The sequence below is a fragment of the Sorex fumeus genome, unplaced genomic scaffold, assembly GCF_029834395.1.
Source record: "Sorex fumeus unplaced genomic scaffold, SorFum_2.1 ptg000002l, whole genome shotgun sequence".
NCBI lineage: Eukaryota > Metazoa > Chordata > Mammalia > Eulipotyphla > Soricidae > Sorex > Sorex fumeus.
In genome coordinates, this window is record NW_026606059.1 from 984,714 (window position 1) to 1,011,421 (window position 26,708).

The window sequence follows — 26,708 nt, forward strand, 5'->3', positions numbered from 1 at the left end:
CATGCAGATGGAGCTGTATACGGAAACATTATTTAGTGATTATTTGAAAGGAAGTGTCTCAAAAATTTTTCAGATAAGTGGATGAGATATAGACTATAATAAATGGGATAAAAAGGTTTAGAAATTTGCCTCAAAAGTAGTTGAGTTTTGCTTAAGAAATGCATAGCCTTAAGACCAGTTTTGCCCAAAGTGTTAAGAACTCCTTTAGAACCCAGAAACTTCCCATCATGTGGCATTGAGTATGGCACTCACTAATGGTGCAGGTAAGGGGTCATTTAGATTTCCAGGGGCTGCTGAGTGACTTTTTTTTTTTAATGAAAAGGCAGCAGTAGGTTTAATAAGTTTGGGAAGCTCTGATCTAGGCTGTAAGCCAAATTCATTTTATAAATGATTAATGGAAGTTCATGTATGAAATAGCTGACCGGTTTCTTAATTTCTCTTTTTATGTTGCTTCTTGATCACACTAGATATTTTTTCCTTCCTTCCTTCCTTCCTTCCTTCCTTCCTTCCTTCCTTCCTTCCTTCCTTCCTTTCTTTCTTTCTGTGGAACCTTATAGTGCTTATAAATACTATTAAGGATCAAATGAAACACGCGATAGACTCCAGTGGTATGTATAACTAAAACTACATACTCTTTTTTGCTAGTTTATTTTTGGACGTCCCAAGCATGCTCAGGAGATCCACCTGTGACTGTTAGCTAACCATTCCAGAGTTTATAGTGCACGGCCTGAGGATGCGGTGCCACCTGCCAGGGTTATGGGGCCAGCAGGACCAAGTGGTACAGGGCTTTCATCTGTCCAGCCGTTAGCCCTGCAGTCTCCTGGCCCCAAATGACAGATGCCCTCTTTTAAAGAATGAATGATTGGATTGAATAGTGCAAATTTTAAGAATTGTGGTGACTAAATGTTACACATTTACAGAAAATTTGGGCGAGCATGCCACAAGATTTGGTGCTGCACGCACATGTGTACATAGCAATTGTTTCCTTACGATTCTTCACAAATCTTCGATTATCCTTCTGATCTTATTTTGGAGGAGGGTAGAAGAGTTGTTTGAGAGCTTGAGGGACTTGCAGAAACTCAGTTTGCTCAGTAGCACTAACACCTGATGAGTTCCATAAACATTTCCAGCATTGCTCCTAAAATACCTCTTTAGGACATTTCATATTGATCTCTCCACCTCCCCCTCTTCCTCTTAGCTCCTTTCATGGATAGGATGCTGATGGACAAGACTGTTATTAGATACTTAGTTCCAGGGTTCGTGGGATTGGAAAGAAGAGGCAGTAGCTGCCTTCCTTGCCTGTGATCCTTATTCTCCACGAGCTTTGAAGTGGTCCTTAAAATTCAGCTCCCTTTGCATCCCCATGCATCATGAATTTAGGAAAGCTGAAACTTCTAGGAGATGGAATTGTAGATTAATACACCGCTTGGTTTTGGAGAATTCTATTTCCTGTTTTAGTCACATAGCAGCTCACCATCAAAAGGATGTTTGGTATGTTCAGATGAATGCAGTCTTACTAATCTAGGAATTTCCACCTGTGTTTGAAGGTATAGTGAGGCATACAATGATCAGTTTGAATTTCAGATATATTTTGGTTTTGTCATTACAGCAATTCTAAGACATTTAAGTGTGTGAAATGGTTATGCTGGTAATACTTTCTTTTATTCTGAAATAAAAGTTTTATTCATAGAGCTTAGAAGAAAGTGAGGGGGGAAGAGAGAGACGGACAGAGACAGACATACGTGATACCAGTGTGTTCAAGAGAAGGCACACGCTTCACCAGAGAGAAAAATGCTGCAAGTGTGTCTCAGGGTGGAGAAGGAACCAATAGTGTTTTCTTATGGGTGGTGTCATAAGAAGAGACATAATTTATGAGTCTGTTAATAGGCAGAGCACTCTGGCGAATATGTATTGTATTTTAAAATCCTGGACTCTAGAAACATGCTAACATGTACTTTCATTTGCAGTCGGAGAGTAAGCAGTTGTTATAAATGTGAACTTTGGTATGGTCTAGTGAAATAATCTGGTTGATTTTCTTTTTTTTTTTGCTTTTTTTGGGGGGGTCACACCTGGCGATACACAGGGGTCACTCCTGGCTCTGTACTCGGGTTATTCCTGGCGGTGCTCAGGGGACCATATGGGATGCTGGGAATCGAACCTGGGTCGACCGCGTGCAAGGCAAACGCCCTTCCCACTGTACTATCTCTCCAGCCCCGGTTGATTTTCTGAGTGTGATGTTGTACTGGGGGCTATTCCTGACTGTGCTTAAGAGTGACTCTGGGAGCCGTATGATGCTGAAGATGTAAATGGCTAGGCAAGCATCTTAACTCCCGTACTGGCTCTCCAGCCTCTTGATTTTTATTTTAAGAGACAAAAGTTAAAATTGGTGTACCTGATTCACCTTCATTTCAGCATTTTTAGTGGTGAGTTACGTAAAAATAATTACTAGTATTAAATCATTTGTGTAAGCTCACACCAATGGGTAGAATTCAGTTCTGAAATTTAAAAATGTAAATCATTTACCTTGATGTTCATAATTATGCATTTCTGACATTGTTCTTGATTTTTAGTAATGATAATGGAACAGGATTTCACTGTGGCCAGAGATCAAGTACATTTCAGAACTTTTTCTTGATGAGACATCACCAATAGCTGTTTACAGCTATCTCTGTCTGCAACTATAATTTCTCACTTTGACACTTTTTATTTATTTTTTTTGCTTTTTGGATCACACCCAATGCTCAGGGGTTACTACTGGCTTTGCACTCAGGAATCACTCCTGGCAGTTCACAGGGGACCCTGTGGGATGCTGGGAATCGAACCCGGATCAGCCGCATGCAAGGCAGATGCCTTACCTGCTGTGCTGTCGCTCCAGCCCCCACACTGTGACACTACAGATCTGAAAATTAAATGCCCCAGAGAACCAGATCTATTACATTACATACTTGATTACAGTTTGTTTCTTCTAAAGGACAGACTGGTTCAGGTGTTTCATATCTTCTTGGTTCAGTGCATAGAAATCCAAGAATGGATCAATATCTTCTAGGTTCTCAGAGGCATAAAGATTTTCAATATTATCACTGATGATCCTTTTAATTTCTGTGGTATCTGTTGTGACCTCACCTGTAAAAAACTATGCACGCAGAAGGTTGTGTGTTCGCGGGCTCTCTGGACGGCTCTGTCTCACCGCCTGCGTTCGGTGCCCTAGAGCCGCTGTGTGTGGCCTGCATCGGGACGGCTGTTGGCCAAGGGCAGATGAAGGAAGAGACGAGGGCTAGGCCGGTTGATCTTAGTGGCAGTTTATTACAAGGAAGTTTATCCCATAGAAGAACTTACGTTATGGAGGGCCTAGGTTCTCTCAAGCACATGTTCCCCTTGCTAGTATCTCCGTAGTCCATCTTTCAGCCCTGCTCTTTCCATCTCCAACTCCCTTCTAGTCTGGGCTGACACTCCACCCAGTCAGGTAGCCAAATCAACATAAAAAAGCCCTTCCTGACTGCTCAAGGGCAAGATACCTCTTAAGGTGTTTTTCTCTTTTCCTCAGTCCAATAAATATCAACTATTCCTGAGGTTATGCAAGAAGGACAGAACAGTGTTATCCTACACTCACCCCCTTTCATTTCAGGTTTGGTTCTGTAGGGTTCTTTCTCTTTTCTTTTGAGTCTTGGCTAGTGGTTTATGAATTTTGTTATTCTTTCAAATATCAGCTTTTGGTTTCATTAATTTTTGGATTGTTTTTCAGATTCCAATTCACTGATTTCTTCTCTAAGTTTTATTAATTTATTTCCTCCTGCCAACTTTGGGCTTCTTTTATTGGTTGTTTTGCAGTTTCCTTTTCAGTTAAGGTTTTTGGTTTGTTTTCCAGTTTTTTAAGCTGTGCAGTTAGTTTATGTTAGTCCTTTTTCCCTTTCTGATGAAAGCTTGTATAGCAGTGAACTTTTAACACCACTTTTGCTTAACACAGAACTTGGATTAAGTTCTGGTACCTCACGTTCTCATTTTTGTTTGTTTTCAGGAATCTTTTGATTTCCTCTGATGCATTGGTTTACCAGTAGTGGGCTGTTTAATTTTCACGTGTTTGAGTTATTCCTTCATTTCTGTTTGTGATTAACTTCTGTTTTCAGGGGCATTGTGGTCTGAGAAGATAGTTGCTACAATTTCTATTGTCTTGACTTCATGGAGGTGTGTTTTGTGGCTCAGCATGTGGTCTGCCTTAGACACTGGCCTATGTGCGTTGGAGAACGCATTTCCGGGTTTTTGCCAGGCAAGGAGGCCTGTATTCATCTAAATCCCTTTCTTCCATATCTTCCGCCCAACCAGGTATGTCTTCGGTGAGTTTTGGTCTAGTTGTCTGTTGAGAGGTGACAGACTGATGTTGAAGTCTCCAGCTATATTTGTATTGCTATGTGTGTCTTTCTTCAAATCTATTTGTGGTTGACTTAAGTATTTTGCTCATCCGTTGTTAGTTGCATGTATATCGGAGTGTGAGTTCTTCCTGGGGCTGGAGCGAAAGCACAGCAGTAGGGCGTTTGCCTTGTGTGCAGCCAGCCCGCCTGAGCTGGGTTCGATTCCTCCGCCCCTCTCGGAGAGCCGGCAAGCTACCTGTGAGGTATTCAGTATGCCAAACACAGTAACATCAAGTCTCAAAATGGAGACGTTACTGGGCCCGCTCGAGCAAATCGATGATCAACGGGAGGACAGTGTTTGTTTTTGAGTTGTTCCTGATGGACCTATCTTTTGATCATTAAGAAATGACTTAAAAGAAATCTCTTAGAATCTTTTAGGCTTGAAATTGATACTGTCTGATACCACTGTGGCTTTTCTTTGTGGGGTTGTCTGCTTGAGTGTTGTCTCCCAGTACTGACGCTTTGTGTGCCTTACTGTTCAGAAGCGTTTCTTGTAAGCAGCAGGTGGTCGCATTCAATTTTCCAATCCATCTTGCCATGCAGCGTCTCTTTACTGGTGCGTGTAGGCTGTGACATTGAGATTATTATCTTTTTTTTATCTTTTTGCTTTTTGGGTCACACCTGGCAATACTCAAGGGTTCCTCCTGGCTCTGCACTCAGGAATTACTCCTGGTTGTGCTCGGGGGACCATATGGGATGCTGGGAATCAAACCTGGGTCGGCCGTGTGCAAGGCAAACGCCCTACCCGCTGTGCTATTGCTCCAGCCCCTGTCGTGTATTCTTGTGCCATCTTTCTATAGAAATTTTGTGTTGGTGAGACTTTGAGTGTGTGGTAAAGTAGCCCCTTCAGTTTTCTCTTCTAAAATTGGTTTTGAGTCTATGATGTTCCTGAACTGTAGTTTATCTGGGAAGTTACGTATTGTGCCTTGAAATCTGAATGAAAGTCTGACCGGGTATTCTTATATTGAGGCTTTCATTTAATTGAGGTCCACCCCTCCCCCCGCCCCATCCCACCATTGACTTCAGACTCTTGGGGAGCCATTTGATAAATGTGCTGTATACATCTTAGAGATGCTCGCTTGTATGTGATGTCCTCGTTGGGCCTGCTGCTTTCCTCACTGTCTCTGTGCCTTCATCATCCGGCCTAGGGAGTGTCTGGGAGCGCTTTTACTCGATCTGGGTGAATGTGCTCTTCAACTTCGATTCTTGCCGCTTCATCAGAATTGCCTCTTTGGTCCTGTGGGACCCCAGTGAGTCTTTTGTTGTTCCTCTTTAATTTATCCCAGGGTTCTCTTGGCAGCTGTGTGTTTTGAGGCTTGTTTCCATCTACTGTTGTCTGGAGGTTTTCTCCTCTCATCTTGGAACGCGGCTGTTCCTGTTACTCTGTTGCTCTGCTGCTGAGGCCTTCAGTGAGTTTTTCATTTCACATCGCAGGCTCTTTAGTTCTGTCATTCGCTTATGGTTTCCTTATTTCAGCACTCATACCTTCTTATGTTTTATGGCTGTCCGTCCTTTGTTAATTTGAGCTCCTTAAACGCCCTCAACTCTCTAAGTCCTTATCAGGGAGGTTATATCTTGATCATCACCGCATGATCCTCAGGTCTCCAGGGTCCTGTATTGCTTTTCCATTGTAACTTTTTTAGTCTGCAGCAATTTTTGTGTGTTGTTGTGTGGATAGTTGATTAGATTTAGGATGTAAGTGTTTGATATGGGCTGGAGTGATAGCGCGGCAGGTAGGGTGTTTGCCTTGCACGCAGCCAACATGGCCGACCCGAGTTCGATTCCTCCGCCCCTCCCGGAGAGCCCGGCAAGCTACCGAGAGTATCTCGCCCGCAGGGCAGAGCCTGGCAAGCTCCCCGTGACGTATTCGGTATGCCAAACACAGTAACAACAAAGTCTCCAATGGGGACGTTACTGGGCCCGCTTGAGCAAATCGATGAACAACAGGAGGACCGTGTTTGATATGTGAAGAAGTGAAGTAACCTGAGGGGTCCAGAAGTGGTAGATTCTGAGTGCTATTTCCTAAGTAACAGGGATCTGAAGTGATGCTCGGTTACTTGGGACCCCAGGATGGGTGGGGCCAAGCCAGGAGGCAGACACCCTTCCCCTTCACAGGGGACCGAAATGGCTTTTCGTCTTGTTTAGGAGTAAGTGCTGAGCAATGCTAAGGGCTTACTCCTGGCTCTGTGCTCAGGGATCACTTTAGGAGGTCTCAGGGGATCATGTTGTGGTGCCGGGGGATGGACCTGGGTAGCCAAGTGCAAGACTACTATCTCTCTGGCCCAATTATGTGGTTATTTTGGTAGTTATACTTGATTTTTTTTTTTAATTTTAGGAATTGCCTTAGTTGTGCTGATTTACATTGCCACCAATATTGGGTCCTTTCAGTGAGTTGTTTCTTGTTGGTCGTTTAAAATTTTTTTTTAATTGCCATTGTACGCTGTGTACCAGGTGCCCACTCTTGACCAGGCGTGGGCAGACTGTGCTCAGGCCACCAGAACTACACGAAGCGGGTCTGGGATCGCATATAGGGTCTCCCACATGGGGCATGCGCTCGACCTTTGACACCAGCTCTCTAGTTCAAGCTGTTCGAACAGATACTGGTGACCTACTAATCTCTGTAATTTTTTTTTTTTTTTTTTTTTTTTTTAACTTTTTGGATCACACCCTGCGATGCACAAGGGTTACTCCTGGTTCATGCACTCAGGCATTACTCCTGGTGGTGCTCGGGGGACCATATGGGATGCTGGGAATCGAACCCGGGTCGGCCGCGTGCAAGGCGAACACCTTACCCGCTGTGCCCATTGCTCCAGCCCCCCATCTCTGTAATTTTTTTATTTTAAAATTTTTCTCTTTTTAGAGGCCAGAGAGGTAGTATGGAGGTTAAGATGCTTGCGTTGCATGCGACCAACCCTGATTTGATTGATCCCTGGCACTAAATATTGATCCCTGAGCACCTCTAGGAGTGATCTCTCAGCTCTGTGGGGCGTGCCCCCCAGTTTGTTCCCCCTTTTTTCCCCCTCTTTAGATGAAAGGTAGGGGTTTTTTTGGGGGCAAAGGCTGATTTTAACCACCAAAGTGCATGAATATACATTTTTGCACCCTTTGCCTTCTAAAATCCTAACAGGTTATTGTTTCTTCCGGTGTCTGGACCACTTCGCTGGGAGTGCTCAGGGAGCTCCCCGTGGCACTAGGCTGACCCGGAGGCGGGCCCAAGGGCCTCCCTCATACGTAGTAGCTTCCAGCAGTGCAGCTTAAGAGAGAGAGAGTGAGAGTATATACAGCGCACCCTTCCTCTTCGCCTAACGGGCACCGCACTCCCCATTGCTCCGTGCATCTTCCACAGAAACATCTTTACACTTGACTGTGTTTGGACGTAATGAAAAGTAGCTATCAAAAAGCTTTTCTATTTATTTTTTTACTGTTGCTGGGAATAGAATCTGGGGCATCATATGCAGAGTATTTGCTCTGCCTCTGCAGTTCTATCTCTAGCTTTGTGCTCAACACAGCATAGGGTCTTTCGAAAGATAGCCTTCTAAAATTCAATTTTCTTTAGTGATGGTAAAATACATGTAACACAGAATTTGCCACGTTAACTGTTCACAGTTCACTGTTGTGCACCCAGCATTGATTGTTGTCCAGCCATTGTCCGGAACATTTTCAGCTTACAGAATTGAAATTCAGCAAAAGAACAGTAGACCAAAGGACTTGAATTGGAATTGTAGGTTTAACACTTTCATTTTCATCGTAATCTCAGTTTTGTCTCTGCTTAGGTCGTTACCTAAATCTTCATTATTAGACATGATTCTTGGTGAGCATTCTTGCTACTCCCTCCCCATGAACATTTGGCACGAACTTCCCTGGCCTTCCACCTTGATCTCGGTTCATATGAGCAATCTCCTCCCTAAAGTAGCTGCACCAGTTGATTCTAACCCTAGCGGGCGAATGAGCTTTCATTCTGCATGCCGGACAAGTGTTCATGGGTTGGCAGTCATCGGGCTTTTTCCCTCCTTCACCCCCCTCCCATCCTCTCGCTCTGTTCCTTCCTCTTCCCCTCTTCCCCTCCTCCTCTCCCTCCTTCTTGCCTCTCCCCTTCTCCTCTCCTTCCCCCCCACCCCCCTTCTCTCCCCTTGGCCTCATGCGTGCAAGGCATATTGCTGCTACCCCATTTATTTATGGAATCTGTTTTTCTTTTAAAAATAATTGTTATCTCCTCCACCGCCGTGCTTAGGGTTTTTAATGTGATTCTTTAGTTATTGTGGCTATGTGGCTCCTCACAAGAGCCCCCCTCCCCATTTTGGCCACATCCAAAGGGGATGCAGGCTTGTGTTTGGTCTTCTAGATGGGTTCCCGTCGTACCGAGGTGAGATGATTCTGATTTACATCTCCCTGATGCTCATTGCTGCAAAGCATATTTTTATGTACCTCTTGGCTCTCTGTATGTCTTCTTTGAGGAAGTTTCTGTTCATCTTTTACTGCCCATTCTTCACTCGTTATCTTGTAACACTTTACCAGAGAGCTGGATATTAATCCTTGTCAAATGAGTGGCAGGTACATAGTTTCTCTTAGTCTGTGGGATGTCTTTTTATTCTGTCTTTGTTTCCTGTGCATGCCTGCTAGAGTTGCTTAATTCCACGTAGTATCATTTGTTTATCTTTTCTTCCATGTGTTTGGCCAGTGGCATTGAATCAGTGAAGGTACCTCTAGGTTGAGTGTCATGAAGTGTCCTACCTATGTTTTCCTCAGGTCTGGTACCAGGTATGATGGCGATTCATTTTGACTTGACTTTTTTGCAAGACTTATTCAAAGAAAACTATTAATCAGTACTAAGAGAAATAAAAGAGGACAAGAAAATGGAAACACAGCCCCTGCTCATGACTGAAAGGTTTAATATTCACAAAGTGATACTCTTGTCTGAAACATTAACAAATTCTTTGCTGTCCTTATAAAAATGCCCACAACTTTTTTGTTGTTTTGAGGAAACATTTGGCCATGCCCAGGGACTACTTCTGGCTCTGCATCAGGGTCGCCTGGCAGTGCTCAGGGACCACGTGGGATGTTGGGGAGATTGATTCCTGGCCGGCTGCATATAAGGCAAGCTCCTTAAGTACTTGTACTGTCTCTCCAGTCCCTCATCCCCCGTGACATTTTCTAAGGACATAGATCAAATGTTAAATTAATTTTTTATTTTTATTTATTTTTTTGCTTTTTGGGCTGGAGTGATAGCACAGCGGGTAGGGCGTTCGCCTTACAAGCGGCCAACGTGGCCGACCCGAGTTCGATTCCTCCGCCCCTCTCGGAGAGCCCGGCAAGCTGCCGAGAGTATTCGATATGCCAGACACAGTAACAACAAAGTCTCCAATGGAGACGTTACTGGGCCTGCTCGAGCAAATCGACGATCAACGGGAGGGCCTTTACCTTTTTACCTTTTTGCTTTTTGAGTCACAAACGGAGATGCACAGGGGTTACTCCTGGCACTCAGGAATCACTCCAGGCGGTGTTCGGGGGACCATATGGGATGCTGGGAATCAAACCCGGGTTGGCCGCGTGCCAGGCAAACGCCTTACCTGCTGTGCTATCGCTCCAACCCCAGAATGCTGTTGAAATATAAATTGAATAATATCCCACCCTCTTGTTGAGTCAAAACAATTCAATGAAAAAAGGTGGGAGGCTTCTTTCCCCCATCTTTAAGCATTCATATTAAAAATCTGTAGTAATTAAAACCAGTATGGTACTGGAATAAATAAGAGCCGGCTCTCAGACCAGTGGACTAGAATCAAGAGTTCCGAGCCAGATCCTCGGGTGTACAGACAGTTAATCTTTGGTATGGCGGTGGGAAGTATGTACTGCAGCCAGGAGAGTGTCTTGAACAAATGGTGCTGGGAATACGGACTGGCCACGTGCAAAACAATGAACTCAGACTCCTGTCTGACTCCATTTTAATTTGAAAATAGTAGCACAGTGGTAAGGCGTTTGCCTTGTGCAGAGCCGCCTGGTCGAACTGGGTTCGATTCCTCCGGCCCTCTCAGAGAGCACGGCAAGCTACCGAGAGTATCTCGCCCTCGTGGCAAAGCCGGGCAAGCTCCCCGTGACATGCTCGATATGCCAGACACAGTAACAACAAGGCTCACGATGAAGACGTTACTGGGCCTGCTCGAGCAAATCGATGAACAACGGGGAGGACAGTGACAGTTTTCGTGTGATCTCATCCGGTGCTGCTCAGGACCGGGGCTATTTCCAGAGGTCTCAGGATTGTCTTGGCCACCTTGGCAGTGCTGCAAGTGGCATGTAGTCCGGGCCTCATGGGGAGGCTGTGCTCTGCCTCCTGCCTGAGCCCAAGCCCTCTGTGCCAAGTGTCTTAAGGAGTCTCCGAACTGCTTTCCTTAGGGGTTGCATCACCACACCAGGCCACGCTTCACTTTGCACAGAATTGTTTGTGTTCTTTTAAAAAATATTTTTAGTTCGATCAAGAAACCGTGACTTACAAAGCTTGGCTTTCCTTCTTTTGAGAGATGCCATTCCCGCAGGTGTGAGGTGCTTTATCTCATTGTGGTTTGATTCATGGTACCCTAAACGTCGGTGGCGCTGAGCTGTTCTTCACCCGTGCACTGTGTGTTTGGCATCTGTGGAGAAGTCCCCTCTTGATGTTGTTTGGGGCCCTGCTGTACTTGTGCTGCTCCTGGCTCATTGCTCGGTGATGGTGGTGGGGCGGGGAGGGGATTTGCTCTCAGCGATGCTCAGGGGACCACGTGGTGCCAGCATTAAACCTGCCCTCCCAGTGTACGATATGCCTCTCCTGGCCCGTTCAGAGGCCCTGCCACTCTTCCGTTCTGACTGGGTATTTACATAAGTGCTCTGGGTATTTTAGGACATGTCTCCTCCTTAGATGTGTGATGGGCAAGATGCTTCCCCAACTCTTACTTTCTTTTTAATGTACTTTTGTTATTGGGCCACACCCAGCAGTGCTCAGAGAACACTCCTAGAGGGCACCAGGGACCTTATGGGATGCAGGGGACCGAACCCAGGTTGGCCTTGTGCGCAGCAGCTGCCCTACTCTCTGCACTATCTTTCTGGCCCTGTGGTAGTTTCTTTTATTATGTAGAAGCCTTTCTTTTCTTCTTTTTTTAGCTTTTTGGGTCACACCTGGCAATGCTCAGGAGTTACTCTGCACTCAGGAATCACGCCTGGTGGTGCTCAGGGGACCATATGGGGTGCTGGGAATTGAACCCCGGTCGGGTCGGCTGTGCAGGGCCAACGCCCCACCCGCTGTGCTCTTGCCCAGCCCCTTATTGTGTAGAAGCCTTTTAATTCTATGTAGATTCATTTGTTTATTCTTGATCTTGTTTTCCGTGCCAGTGGAGTCTTCAAATACATATCTGATGCTAAGATCCTGGGGTGTATTAACTGTTTTCTCCTATGTTTCATAAAAATCATTTTATGATTTTGAGTTTAGTATTCAAGTCTTTTACCCACTTTGAGTGGATTTTAGTATATGTTAAATAGTGACTTTCCATGCATCCATCTTTCATACTGGGAATTTTGTTGCTGGGCCTCTTTAGGACTGTGCCTCACTGTTCCCTGTCATCCCGGTGTACTAGTCTCGGCTGTGGCCACATGCTTGGGTGAGACGCCTGTGCTCCCCTCCTTGTCCTTGCCTGGGTGTTTGAGCTGCCAGTTTCTGCAGCCTGTCTGGACGCGTGAGCCCTGCTGTCTTCCGTGTCCGGGCACTGCAGCCCTAACTCAGCCTGCCAGCTGTCTGGGCCCGGGGCGCTCCCTCATTCTGCTGACTCTGCGGTCTGTCTGGGTGTAGGTATGGGAGGGCAGGCAGCCGCCAGCCTGCCCAGCTTCCTTTCATCTGCTGTTCCCCCCCTCTCCCTTCCTCGGTTCTTGATGGGATGCTTTCCCCGTTGGGTTGGGTAAGATCAAACCAGTCAGAGGAGCTCAGTCTTGGATGAACTCGTTCCTCTTGGGCTCCACCCTTCCCCTTGCACTGTGTCGCCACCCCGCCAGAGTGTCTTAGGCTGCTGCTGTGAGCGGGGACCGGAGCCACCCTCACCTCTCCCACTGTTTGGTGTTCTCCGTTTTGACAGACCCAAAGGCAAGGGTTTGTCGTGGTCCTCTACTGGCTCTCCCTTTGTTTTGTCCCTCTGTGCCATAAGTGAGTGAGATTGTAACAGAAAAGGTAGAGCAGAAACAGGGAAACTACAGATAGGACCCCTGAGAGACCTGTTCTGGGGGCCGAGTAAAAGTGGAAGAGGTCCTAGGCCATAGCGTTTTGAGCAGGAAAGAGAAGAGCCAGGCCTATCTGGTTGCTTGGCAGAGTTAAGAATGGGACAGGGTAACAGAAACGATGGGCTGGAGCGATAGCACAGTGGTAGGGTGTTTGCCTTGCGTGCAGCAGACCCGGGTTCGATTTCTCCGCCCCTCTTAGAGAGCCCGGCAAGCTACTGAGAGTATCTCGCCCGCCCGGCAAACCTGGCAAGCTCCCCGTGACGTATTCGATTTGCCAAAAACAGTAACAGCAGGTCTCAACGATGGATGATATTGGGCCCGCTCGAGCAACAGAAACGATAACTGTCTCTGTGGAATCTTAGAACGTGTCCGTCGCTGGCTCTGCTAGTCATGATGTATGATAGCAGCCATTGTGTATGTTAGAAGCTAAGACTATTCCCATAGAATCGATGTAGCCTGTGTCTAGCCTAGCTAAAGTTTCTGTTTACTGTTCATGGCTCGACCCGTTTTGGTGTTGGCCAGGTTAACGGCATGTGTTCAGTAAAACTTGACGCTCTCTCTAATCTCCGCAGTGCCTGCATCTGAGTCTTGGTCAGATTTTTGTAACAAGATTATCCAGTATTTGTCCTTTTGCCTCTGTTTTGCTTTGCTTAACATGACACCTTTCACTTCCTTGCGTTTTATAACTGTAGGAATTTATTCTAAACAACTGTATAGTATTCCGTTATGTATATGTGCCACATCTTCTCTATGCATTTATCTGTGATGATTCTCATTACGTATTTGGGTTGTTTTCATACCCTGGCTATCGTACTTTGTGCTGCAGTGAAAATAGGTGTGCATGTATCTTTTTAGATTAGCGTTTTTTGTGTTTGGGGAATGTCAAGAAGTAGAATCAAAGGGTAATATGCAAGCTCTTCTTTTGAAGAGTCTTTTGTACTGTTTCTAAATGACATTCCCATCAACGAGGGAAGGTTTCACAAAACTCCTTTATTATATTTTTTAGTTAATCCTCTCTTTTTTTATATTGTGGTAAAATATGACAAAATTTAGCATCTTAGTAATTTAAAGTGCATATAATAGTGGTAATAAGGGATACATTCCTATTTTTAAAAATTTTTATTAGTGAAACACCATGAGGTACAGTTGTAGACTTACAAATTTTTGTGCTTGGGTTTCAGTTACACAGTGATCGAGTACCCATCCCTCCACCAGTGCCCATTCACCACCACCACTAATCCCAGCATCCCTCCCACCCCCCATCCCCCCATCCCACCCTGCCTCTGTGGTAGGGCCTTCCCTTTTGTTCTCTCTCTCCTTTGGGGTGCTGTAGTTTGCAAAAAAGGAATTGAGTGGCAATCATGTTCGGTCTATAGTTTACTTTCAGCATGCATCTCCCATTCTGGGCGAATCCTCCTAACATACATTCCTATTTTTTTAAACAAAAAATATTTCCCCCATCCATCCTTCCTTCCTTCTTTCTTTCTTTCTTTCTTTCTTTCTTTCTTTCTTTCTTTCTTTCCTTGTTTCCTTCTTTCTTTTGCTTTTTGGGTGACACCTAACGATGCACAGGGCTTACTCCTGGCTCTGCACTCCGAAATTTCTCCTGGTGGTGCTCCGGGTACCACATTGGGATGCTGGGACTTGAACCTGGGATGGCCGCGCGCAAGGCAAACACCCTACATCTGTGCTATTGCTCTAGCCCCATCTTTAATTTTTTAAGCTTTACTTTCTTTTCCTATTCTAATACATACTTACTATAGCAAATGAAAATTAGACAAAACTCCTTTAGCAAATGACGACTAGACAAAACTCTCAGTGGTGCTTCAGTTTCCTCCTGGTTTTGAGATCAGGGATCACACCTCCAGTGCGGGCTGAACCCTAGTTGGTTGCGTGCAAGGCAGGCTCCCCTCCCACTTTACTGTCCCTCTCGCCCTGCAGAAACTTCTGGGAGTTTTTCTTACTTTGGGGGCCGCACCTGGCATTGCTCAGGGCTTACTCTTGGTGCTGTGCTCAGGGATCACCCCTGGTCCCTCAGATATTTTCTCTGTTGGTGCAGTTTTTAATGGGCCTATTTTCTTAAATCTCCTTTCCTCCGGCTCATTGTTGGCATGCAGAATTGGAACAGACGTATGTGCACTGAATTTTCAGTCCTGCCATTTTACTACTAATACTTTGTGGAATCCTTAGGGTGTTCAGTGCACATTATTGTGTCATGTGTGAATCGTTTTACTTCCTTTCTGATTTGCGTTCTTTTATTCTGCCGAGGTCGTAATGTAGTGGTGAGAGTGGACATCCTTGCCTTGTTCAGATCTTAGGGAGTTCGCAGTTCTCCAACACTGGATATGATGTTAGGTGTGGGTTTATCTCAGACGAACTTCACTTGACTGTGACATATTCCTTCTTGTCTTAATTTGAGTTATTTTTCAGTTAGGTTTTGTTTCCTAAGTGGGGGGGGGGGGGGGTCGCATCAGGTGGTGCTCAGGGCTTACTCCTGGCTCTCTCTTCAGGGATCATTCTGTTGAGGCTCACTTAGGGGACCAAGTCACAATTGGATTTTTTTTTTTTCATTTTGGGTCACACCCGGATCATGCACTCAGGAATTACTCCTGGCGGTGCTGGGGGACCATGTGGGATGCTGGGAATCGAACCTGGGTCGGCTGCATGCAAGGCAAATGCCCTCCCCACTGTACTTTCGCTCCAGCTCCACCAAGGCTGTTTGTTGACTCTCTACAATGGTTTCTTTGTTTTCGGGTTTGGGGCTCATGCCTGCCTGTGCTGAGGGCCTACTCCTGGCTCTGCTCCCAGAGATCAGTCCTGGCAGTGTTTTAGGGACGGTGTGTGCTTCTGGGGACCAAACCCAGTTGGCCATGTGTTAGGCAAGTGCCCTCTCCTCTGTACTGTCTCTCTGGCCCTATTGTCAATATATTTTTTAAGCATCAGTTGCCCTGATCATTTTTTTTTCTTTTATTGATGCTTCACACTATTTTCTTTGGATGTCGCGGAAGTTTTGCTGTCTTGGAAAGTGTCCCTTTGGTTTTATTTCTCTCCCTCCCCTCTCCTTCCCTGAAATGAGCAGATTGTACAGCTGGCTGTGGTGCTCACCGGGACATGTAAACTTTGTGGTTCTCACACATGTACTCAGATGCTGGGGGTCATGATACTGGACCACACCTCCCTGTGGGCTACAGATCTGAGGAGAATCTGGCACTCCATGGCCAACTGATGGTCAACAGTCAGACAAAGCCACAAATCATGAGAAGGGGCTCTGAAGCTCACAGTGGGCAAATGAGTTATTTTGCTTTGTTGTTGCTTCTCATGTGTTTATTATAGAGAGTGACAGATTCATTCCTATTTAAGGTCTTGACAGTTTTTTTTCCCTTTCAGTGACTTGAAAAACAAACACTTTTGTGTTAAAGGTAAAGGTAAAGGCCCTCCCGTTGATCGTCGATTTGCTCGAGCGGGCCCAGTAACATCTCCATTGGAGACTTTGTTGTTACTGTGTCTGGCATACCGAATACTCTCGGTAGCTTGCCGGGCTCTCCGAGAGGGGCGGAGGAATCGAACTCGGGTCGGCCATGTTGGCCGCGTGTAAGGCGAACGCCCTACCCGCTGTGCTATTGCTCCAGCCCTGCTATCGCTCCAGCTTTTGTGTTAAAATTGTTAAAATTTTGTTACTGCTGCCCACAGCATGGTAGAACTTATTCTGGTATTTATTTGCCAATCTTAATATCATGGGAAATAAAGACAAGTGATTGGGACATTGACTTTCTTCAGAGTTTAAAGTAGAAGCATATCTTCTAGGTAGTTTGCATTTAGGGTTTTGCTAATGAATATTACATTGTTGGAGAAGAGACTAAAGTAGTGTGAAGGTGGAGACTTGAATTTGTAACCTGATTTGACAACTAATTAGTAAGTAAGTGACTTTAGGAGTATCACAAAAGTAGCTGGTACTAATTTTCTTTCCTCTCTGAAGTGTTCGTTGTGGAGCGGGTGTGCTCTGAGGTCCTTATGCCCTGTGTAATTGACAACTTTTGGTTTATATTTGTTTTGGGGCCACACCTGGTGAAGTTCAGCCTTTCCTGGCTCTGGAGGCCAGGAAAGGGGGTGTGTGCCGTGCTCCTGGGGGCAGTCAGGTAGCATTCATTGCTTGGGACTAGCATGCAAATGGGTCCTGGCCCCATTTGGCGGCATTTTAGTTTTCAGTTAGAAAATGGTACCTCATGGTGTTTCACTAAGAAAATTTAAAAAAAAGTGGTGGGTATGTAGACACAAAAATGTTAGCATTGCCAATATAATTATTTAATCTTAAGACCGTTCTCCCAACTGGCTATCTGGAAAGATTGTAAACGTTTACTAGGTCTATCCCTTTTATGGCACCTATGTGAAAGTAAACATTAGTTTTACATCACTTATAATAGTTCTAGGAAAGGTCATGATCAGTTGGAAAAACCGTGATTGAATACTAGGTAGAAATCATGGCAGACACCTGATTCAGTGAGGATGAGAATGTGAAAACTGAAGGGTTAGAAGTTTCTCGAAGAAGTCTTCTATTATAATTTTATAACAAGAGACTGAAAAAGAAGTGGAGGTGTGAGAAGAGTTAGTGAATTAGGAAAAATTGATATGGAAATGAAAGATCCGTTTTAGGAAACTCTTGTGTTCATCAGGGAGTTTGGTCTATTTTTTTTCTTTTGGGGTCACACCCGGCGTTGCGCAGGGGTTACTCCTGGTTCATGCACTCAGGAATTGCTCCTGGCAGTGTCGGGGGACTCTCTGGGATGCTGGGGATTGAACCTGAGGCGGCTGCGTGCAAGGCAAACGCCCTCCCTGCTGTGCTATCGCTGCAGCCCCCAGGAATTTGGTCTTGAGCCCACCAAGTCCCAGATGGTGATGAGTCGTGCTGCTTCCTCGGAGAGGGGCGGCTGCTTGGCTGAAGGACTCCGAGCTGCTGGCTGGGATCACGGGACTTGGCCGCTCCAGCAGTCCAGAAAGTAGTCCCGCTGGGTTTTTCTAAGATGGAATATGCTTCTTAAAGGATCTTTAGGAATATATGCTAATGAGATTTTAATTTTGTAAACTATCTGGTGAACTTTATTTGTGAACATTGTTTTTTTTAATTTAATTTTTTTAACTTTTATTTATTGAATCACCGTGAGAGCAGTTACAAAGCTTTTGGGTCTAAGTCTCAGTCATACAATGAAACACCCGTACCTTCACCAGTGCCCATTCTCCACCACCAAAAATCCCAGTATACCCCCATCCCACACCCTCCCCCTGCCTGTGGGGCAGATGATTTCCACATTACTCTCTCTCTCTCTACTTTGATCACATTCACTATTTCGACACCAGACCCACCATTATTTGAGATTTTACCCCAACACTCAGATCTGCTGAAAAGGCAACAATAGACAATTTGTGTTCTATTGCTGGTTATGAATAACATATGATGTCGTGTGGCTGCAGTAGTGGCTGCGTGATTTTGAAATTCTGAAATTTTAACACTTAAATCTGGAGGGATTTCTGCCAAAAGCCACTGGGTTTCGAGACTTGCTCCTGAGTCTCTGGGATCATGGCCGTTGAGCAGCTTGATGAGGAGTCAGAGAGGTCGTTCGTGGGCGATGACTTGGGGTCTCGTTGGGGTGGGGAGGACAGGCCCGGCTCCCCCCCCCCCCCCCCCCATCCTGTGAGGCCCAACAAGTTTCGTCACTGCGGGCCCAAGCCTGACTGTCCAATGGCCTCTGGAGGATGACAGCCACCAAGTCTCCAAGAGGGAGCAGGCGGAGGGACAACACCCTTTCCTCCCTGGGGTGGCCCGGTGACAGTAACGTACTGTGGAGTCCGGATGCATTTCTGCCAAAAGCCACTGGGTTTTGAGATTTGTTTCTGAGTCTCTGGGATCATGGCCGTTAAGCAGCTTGATCAGGAGCCAGAGAGGCTATTCGTGGGCGATGACTTGGGGTCTCGTTGGGGTGGGGAGGACAAGCCCGACTCCACCCCCATCCCATGAGGCCCTGTGTGTCTCGTCACTGGGGGCCCAAATGTGACTATCCAGTAGCCTCAGATGGATGGCGGCCACTGGGCCGCCAAGGGAAACAGGCCAAGGCACGAAACCTATTCCCACCTGGGTTGGCCCAGCACTGGTAGCCTACTGCAGAGACCAGACGCGTTTCTAACTAAAGCCACTGGGTCTGAGATTCGTTTCTGAGTCTCTGGGATCATGTCCATTGAGCAGTTCAATCAGGAACCAAAGAGGCCATGCCTCCAATTATATAGCTGAGCCGGAGGTGGTTTGTGGGTGTGTCTCCCACATACCTAACTTTAGGCTGTTTACTTTTTTGGTAAACTTTGCCCCAAGTTTTTGGGGTCTGGCCAAAGGCACAGCAGCAATTTTGGGGTGTCTGGAAGTCTGAAGGTGCCATGAGGCTGCTGATGCTCTCGCCTCACAGGTACAGATTGACCTGCTGGCGGCACCATACCCCCGAACATTGTTTTTTAAAAATTTTTTTTTTATTTTATAAGGTCGTTCACAATATTTGATTACATTTAATATTCAAATACCAATCCAACCACTGTTACACCTTTCTATTGCCATATTTGGGATGTTTCCATCCCAGACCCCAATTCCTGTCCCAAAGCACAACTGAAATAATATACTTTGTATTGTCTGTTATGAAAAACCGCTGAAAATGCGACAAAAAAAGTATCCATAGAGGAAACAGTGTGAAGACGGTTCTATTTTGGCAGGGGCCATTAAGACATTCTTTAGGATATCACTAACCTGTTGTTACGGGTTGAGTGATGTGAGCTTTCGTATATATATCTGAAAATATGTATATATGCATATATATATATTTCCTTCTGTGATTGCTTGCCTGCTATGTGAACCCATCCCATGTGGTGTGGTAGTCATGTGGAATGGGTAGGGAGTGGCTTATGTTGTGTCCAGAAATGGATTCACTCGTGGGTGTAGCTCGGCCGGAACGTGTGGGGAGCGGCCTTGAGCGTGGTGGCAGTTGGGTCGTGGACGTTTTCGGCTGCCAGGGCTGGGTCCCTTGGGACAGGGAGGGCTCTCACCCACCCGGCTCTGGGGTGCCCCGCGTGAAACAGCATGGTGCGGGGTCCGGTGGCATGGTTATGGGGGCGTCATGTTGCTCCCTTTTGGGAGAAAATGCCTGTGATCTGGATGGTGGCCTGTGAGGAGATTATCCGGTGCTGGCAAGGAGGCAGGAGCTGGCTTATGAGGGTGGCCCCGGGGAGGCCGGAGAAGGGGAAGGGGCAGAGGTCTCCGCTCCGGGTCCAAGGATTTGTGGACATTCTTGAGAACATCGCGAACCTCATTTGATGCACTGTTCTCATCTAGAAACAAATCTGAACGGGAGGTAATTACCTTATAATGATGCAGTCATTGGAAATTTATATGCGTGTGCTCTGCTTTTAATGTTGGTAGTGTTCTTTTCTAATGGATTTATTTTAAGGCGCTCTTGGATTGAGAATTTCCTGGGGCATGATTTTTTACTTCTTTTGTATCTGTTCTTGGTGTCCAGAATGGAACTTAGGGCTTCATACAAGCCAGGCATGTGCTGTACCATGGAGCTAGCCCTATCCCTAGCCCACAGCACTTACCAAGGTAATTTTGTCGTGTTGGGAAATGATTTGTAAAGGTTAATGTGAGAAAGCTGAGTTTTAATGCGTGACTCTTACAGCTGTGAACGTTTTGCATTCTTTTGTATAGGAGTTAAGGTTCCTCGTAATTTTCGCTTGTTGGAAGAACTTGAAGAAGGACAAAAAGGAGTAGGCGATGGTACGGTTAGCTGGGGACTCGAAGACGATGAAGACATGACACTTACAAGGTGGACAGGCATGATTATTGGGCCACCAAGGGTTAGTGAAATAAATTCTGTATTTTTCTCTTCACAGCTTTGTTTTTCTGAGTAAATACTTTTTATGATACTGATAAATAATTAGGACTTTTAACGGAAATGACTTCCTTTTTTATATTTGTTGATTTTTCCTTTGTGCAAGGTAAAATGCTTGATTTCTTTTTTTGAGGATTGAGGGTAATAATTAATGTGGTTATTCCATGAAAGTGTTTTTTAGTTAGAGAAGAAAAAATTTAAACAGGTATTAAATGTAGCAGAGAAAGTTCACTACAGAACTTTAGAATATGTTTTTTCTAGCTGGAATAATTGAGGAAGGCTGAACAGTGGAGGAAGTTGTCTTTGGAAAAAACCTTAAAAGGACTGGCTAGTAGGATTTCAGAAGGTGGTGATGGGGATGGAGAACATTCCAGATAGAGAGGAGAAAAGGTGAGGAAATGGAGGGGTCTTTGGGGAGAACGTCTGTTTTGACTCACATGTTATTCACGTTCTTACGTTTGACCAAGGTCTTCCAAATTGTTCTGTATCTGAATTCCTGTTGCTGTTAGCTCTCTGACCTTTAACTCACCATGTAATTGTGCTGCAGGTCTCAGTTCTTTCTTTTGTAAATAAATGGAAAAGTCTGTGGTTCTTCCCTGCTTTCTAGAGCCGTGTTTTATTCTTAGGTTCCCCCCCCCCCCCAAATTTTACTCTACCTTATGTTTTTGGAGCGGAGCCTCCCAAGCAGTTTCCAGCCAGCCGGGTTCTCTGGCCACGTGGGTCCCGGCAGGCAATGCTTGGGGCCTCCCGGGCTCTGCCCTGCTGCTCTGGGAGGGTCACGTGGAGCCAGGATTGGGCCTGGGGCCTGGGGCGCAGAGCCTCTGCCTCTTGCAGCCCTGTTACCTCCCTGGCACCTATGCCTTTTTTATTTTCTTTAAATCCAAGATCTTTTTCAGATTAAAGTTTTTTTCTTTCTCTTTTCTCTCTTTTTTTCTTTTCTGAATTACAGTTCTTATTCAAAGATCCCATTTACTGTCCTCGTTACACCAAGTCTGAAATATTTATTTATATTTTTGACTTGCTGGAAAGAACAGAAGTTTGAAGGGGTTTGTATTGGGCCACCTAGAGCAACGCCTAGGGGTTACTCCTGGCTTTGCATTCAGGAATCACTCCAGGGGGTGCTGGGGATCGAACCCTGGCCAGCTGCATGCAAGGCAGGTGCTGAACTCACTGTACCATCTCTGAAGGAATTTGTTTGGTATGTCTGCTGTTTTGTGATGAGAGATTTTCAGCTGACTTTCCCTTCCCTACTTTGCTTTCTCCATAAGACTCGAGAAAGAAATAGATCGATAGTTAAAATTCTTCATTTGTTTCATAATTTGTCATTTATAATGCGCCTGGTGTTTTTCATTGCCTGTAAAAATTGTTCCATTGTCTATTTTTTAAACGCCTATAATTTATAAACGTTATTAATGTTTTGAAGATTTGACTGTGATGTTACATAGATACACATGTTCTCCAGCCGTTACTTCCAGTGAACCTCAGTTTAAGAATGTTTCAGTGCCTATGCAATTCAGCAGTAGTTGTGTGGGCTATTCTACAGCGGTGTCCAGGTAAAGGTACATTGTACCAAGTCACCGGCAGCCTCTCCAAACCGATGGTGTCCTTGAGTTGTGGGACCTTCCCTCTACGCACAGGGTCTGGAGAGGGGAGGTGAAGACTGCCCTCTCTCTCAGCTCTGCGGGATGGGCGAGGGGCTGCCAACCCCCGCTCTGGACCTTTCTTCGCTGGGCGCTCTGCTCACTTCTTAGGGTGTGGGCTGTCCATCACCTCTGATTTTCTGCCCTTTTCCCTGTAGTAGGCTCCCTCATTGGCACATGGGGCTGGGAAATGTTAAACGGTCGCAGCCCTCGTTTCATTTCCTTTGAATAAAAGGAGCTAAGCTTTGGACCCCACCTGAGTTAGTTCTTTGCTATTTAGAGTGGCATCCTGGGGCCAGAGAATACTACCGCGGGTAAGGCTCTTGCCTTGTAGTTGGCTGACCCGGTTTTGATTTCCGGCACCACATACTGTAGTCCTGAGCACTGCCAGGAGTGAGCCCTGAGCACAGAGCTGCGAGCACTGCTGGGTGTGGCCCCAGAACCGAGTGACATACTTAGAGCAGTTTGTCCTTGACTGTAGTATTTCCATCTAGCCAGTATAAAAGGGAAATCCATACCTTAACAACTGTTACTTGGTTAGTTATTTCTTGTGATTGAGAGTCTTGTGTTATCTGAGTATTCATGTGGATTAATATGTTAGCAGTTCTGTTTTTCTGTTTTTTGAACTGCTGTTTTAGCACTAGAGGTTTAGTGAGACTTTTGTTTTCTTTTTATGTAAATGTGATATACTCATTTAGAAAATTTGAAATTCTTAATAGGTATTAGATCCTTTTACTTTCTTTTGTATTTTATTGGCTCTTTTATTAGTAGAGTGTGTCAATTAAAATTTAGAGTAAAATTTAGAGTGATTGAATTATTTAAGACATCAAAAAAATCGAGTATTTACCCCAAGCATTGGCATTGGCATAATAGGCTGCCCTCCTGTCCCTCCTCTCTCTCCCATTCCCTCCCCCCCCACCCCCAAACCCCCTTGTGGTTTGTGTTTTGTAAGACAACTGTCTCTGCACGTTGTCATCTTGGAATCCCAGCACCACGTAAGGCTCCTGGGCCCTGTCAGGGAGCACCTTTCTGAGCACAGATCCAGGAATAGTCCTTGAGCACCACTGGGTGTGACCCTAATCCTCTCCCTCCCCTAGAAACAGTTGAGGCACAATTTAAGTGCGATAAATGCATAAATCTGGGTTTAACAAAGGTGCCTTTTATCCACAGCCCTATCAAAATAGGGGGACGTTTTGCCGTCTTAGAAAGAGCGCTCTGCGATGTCTCCCTATTTCATACACCCTCTTAAGACTTTGCCTCTTCTAGAGCTTGAGATGTGTGCCAGGGCTTATTTCTGGCTCTGCTCAGGGAGACCGTATGTGGTGTGGGGGTCAGCGCAATGCAAGCCCACCCCTTGGGCTGTTTCTGCAGGAAGTGTGTGCTCTTACCGTCAGCCAGTGCCTTCCCCATTCAGCCGTGTTGTATCACGTGGGCGTAGCACATCTTTCCGTTTTTTGATAGTATTCTGCTGTGATGTATTTGTCAGTTTGTGGCACTTGACATTTTTTGCTTTTGGCTTGTAAGTAAAGCTACTATAAAATTTTTCCGCAACTTTTTAGTTTCAGCTTGCATAGCCAGTGGTTTCAGATCGATGAAGATGGCTTCAGTGTCATGTTACACCTCTGGTTTCCTTTATGTACCTTATGAATTCTGGTCTGGTTGGTATCAAGGTCTTTAATCACGTTTTGATTGGACTTTTTTGTGCATGGTGTTAATGAGGTATCTGAGTTCTTTTTTTTTTTTTTGCCTGTGGCTGACCAGTTTTCCTAGCCGCATTTATTGAAGAAGCTCTTCTTGTTCCACTTAACATGTTTTGTTCATTAACTGAAGGTTAACTGTTCATTTACCTGTGGGACTCTCTCTGGTCCTAGAAGGAGGTGCTCAGGGGTTACTCCTGGCTCCCACTCAGGAATTATTCCTGGCGTTCTTCTGGGGACCATATGGGGTACACCGAATTAATCTCAGGTCGCCTTGTGCCAGGCAAGTGCCTTACCCACTGTCCTATTGCTCGCACTAAGCCCTTCTCAGAATGTTTTTAAGCTTAAAGTTAATGTTGTCTGATACAGCTATGGCCACCCTGGCCTTTTTGTGGGGTGGTTTGCTTGGAATACGTCTTACAACCTCTGCTTTTGGGTCTGTGTTTGCCCTTACTGTTCAGGTGTGTTTTTTGTAAACAGCAGAAGTCGGATGCCGTTTTCTAATCCATCCTGCCATTCTGTCTCCTGATTGGTGCACTTAGACCATTGACATTGAGTGTGATTATTATCATGACAAGTTTTATGCCATCTTTCTGTAGAAGTTTGGGGGATGTGTGAGATTTGTTTTGTCAGTTCTTTCTGTAAAGTTGGTTTTGAGTTGTTGAATTTTTTTTTTTTTGTTTGCTTTTTGGGTCACACCTGGCGCTGCACAGGGGTTACTCCTGGCTCTGCACTGAGGAATTACTCCTGGTGGTGCTCAGGGGACCATATGGGATGCTGGGAATTGAACCCGGGTCGGCTGCGTGCAAGGCAAACGCCCTACCCGCTGTGCTATCACTCCAGCCCCAAGTTGTTGAAATTCTTGACCTTTTTATCTGTGAAGTTGTATATCGTATTTTGTTCCTTCAAATGTCACCCTACCCTTCAGAAAATTAGAAGTGGTACTATTAAAATTTAGTACTTGCACAAATGGAATAAATGTAATTATCTTGGTTAGAATTATTTTGGACAAACATTTCTTTTATATATTTAGTTTTGTCACCACAATATACATAGTGATGACAATAAATTTCAACCACAATGTAAACTTTTTAGTAAAATTTGAATTTGTTTAATTTGTTTTGATTCTCCTTTACTTTCAATTAGTGGCAATATTTCTCAAGAAATGAGGTCGTATTATTTTGGTACAGCTTTGTAGCACTTATAAAATCTATTATAAAATATATTACTTTTATACATAATAGTTTGTTATATTTATTTGATGCATATAACTTAATATATACTAGTACATTTTATAATTTATAATTTAAATATATAGTTGTATATTATAGTACCTCTAATGTATTTGCTTGTTTTTTTATCTATAGCTCAAAAAAGTTTGAATGTAGAAAAGTATGTTCCTCGATTCTACATCTAGTGATATCAGATACATAACCTTTTCATTAGTATTTAAATATTATTTTTCTCTTTTTTCTTTTTCTTCTTTTTTGCCTTTCAGACGAATTACGAAAACAGAATATATAGCCTGAAAGTAGAATGTGGACCTAAATACCCAGAAGCTCCTCCGTCAGTTAGATTCGTAACCAAAATTAATATGAATGGAATAAATAATTCCAGTGGAATGGTAAGCTGAAGTAGTAATTTTGTTCCTATTTATAGTCTACACTGAGGAGGCTTTAAAATGTCTGAGCTTTGGCTCGTTCCCAGCTGTGGTGTTAGGGTCTGACCCCAGGCTGCTGCGGGCCAGGCATGTGCTTCAGCCTGTTGACTCTGGGGGACCCAGAGCTGATGAGGTTCCAGTAGGAAAGATCTTTGTTAGCTGAGTCTTTTAGGGTGTGGGTTTTTTTTTTTTGCTTTGCTTTTTTGGGTCACACTCTGTGATGCTTAGAGGTTACTCCCGACTCTGCACTCGGGAAGTACTCCTGGTGTGCTCGGGGGACCATATGGGATGCTGGGAATCGAACCCGGGTCGGCCGTGTGCAAGGCCAACACCCTACCTGCCTAGTGCTGTCGCTCTAGTATTTTTAAAGAATAAATCAACCTATTCGTAAAACCCTTTAGTAGATGTGATGGTGAGCTCTTCTATTGAGTACCTCAGGCTGCATTTCTGCTTGATCTGTCTTTGGTGCAGTGACCATCATTTTGCTTTGTTTTGTTTTTTTTTTAAGTTCTTTTCCTTCAGCTTTGAGATTAAACCCTAGGGACTGAGCAGTAGTACCAGAGGGTAAGGACTTGCCTTGCATGTGACTGACCCGGAATTGAACCCCTGTGACCCCATATGGTCCTCTGAGCCTCCCAAGAGTGATTCCTGAGCACAGAGCCAGGAGTACAGCCTCGTGTACGGCCCCCCTCTCCCAATGTGTTATGAGTCAAAGGACAAATATTCCTGAAAGGAGCGTTGGGGCTTTTTTTTTTTTTTGAGGACCAAGTGTATTCGTGTTGGAAAGGTCATGATTGAATATTGTTTGCTTAAAGCAAATTAACCAAAATAACACCCACTTTAACTTGTACAAGGATATTAGTGGATGAAAATAGCTGAATTTCCCATGAATAAAATGCTTTTATACTCTAAAGCCCGTACTCTCATGGTACCAGATTTAGAGCATTCTCACACGCAAAATACATTTAAGGAAGCATAACACTAAATAAAATGACCATCGTTTATCGATTGTTCTTTTTTTAAATTTTTTTCTTTTCTTTTTGGGTCACACCCGCCAATGCACAGGGGTTACTCCTGGCTCTGCACTCAGGAATTACTCCTGGAGGTGTTTGAGGGACCATACGGGATGCTGGGAATCGAACCCGGGTCGGATG

General features: G+C 44.9%; 1 protein-coding gene across 3 annotated transcripts in view; it reads left to right on the top strand.

The window, feature by feature from the left end:
• UBE2V2 (ubiquitin conjugating enzyme E2 V2) overlaps positions 1-26,708 on the top strand; it is a 43,377-nt gene that overhangs the window by 6,916 nt on the left and 9,753 nt on the right. Inside the window, exons 1-3 of one of the 3 annotated variants that reach the window (XM_056113515.1) lie at positions 9,085-9,164; positions 20,374-20,522; positions 25,393-25,518. In XM_056113515.1, the coding sequence (XP_055969490.1) occupies positions 9,140-9,164; positions 20,374-20,522; positions 25,393-25,518 (300 nt within the window). In that variant the 5' untranslated portion in view covers positions 9,085-9,139. Of the gene's footprint in view, positions 1-9,084; positions 9,165-20,204; positions 20,269-20,373; positions 20,523-25,392; positions 25,519-26,708 lie in introns of those variants that run through there. The other 2 variants (XM_056113507.1, XM_056113522.1) reach the window with 2 other exon arrangements.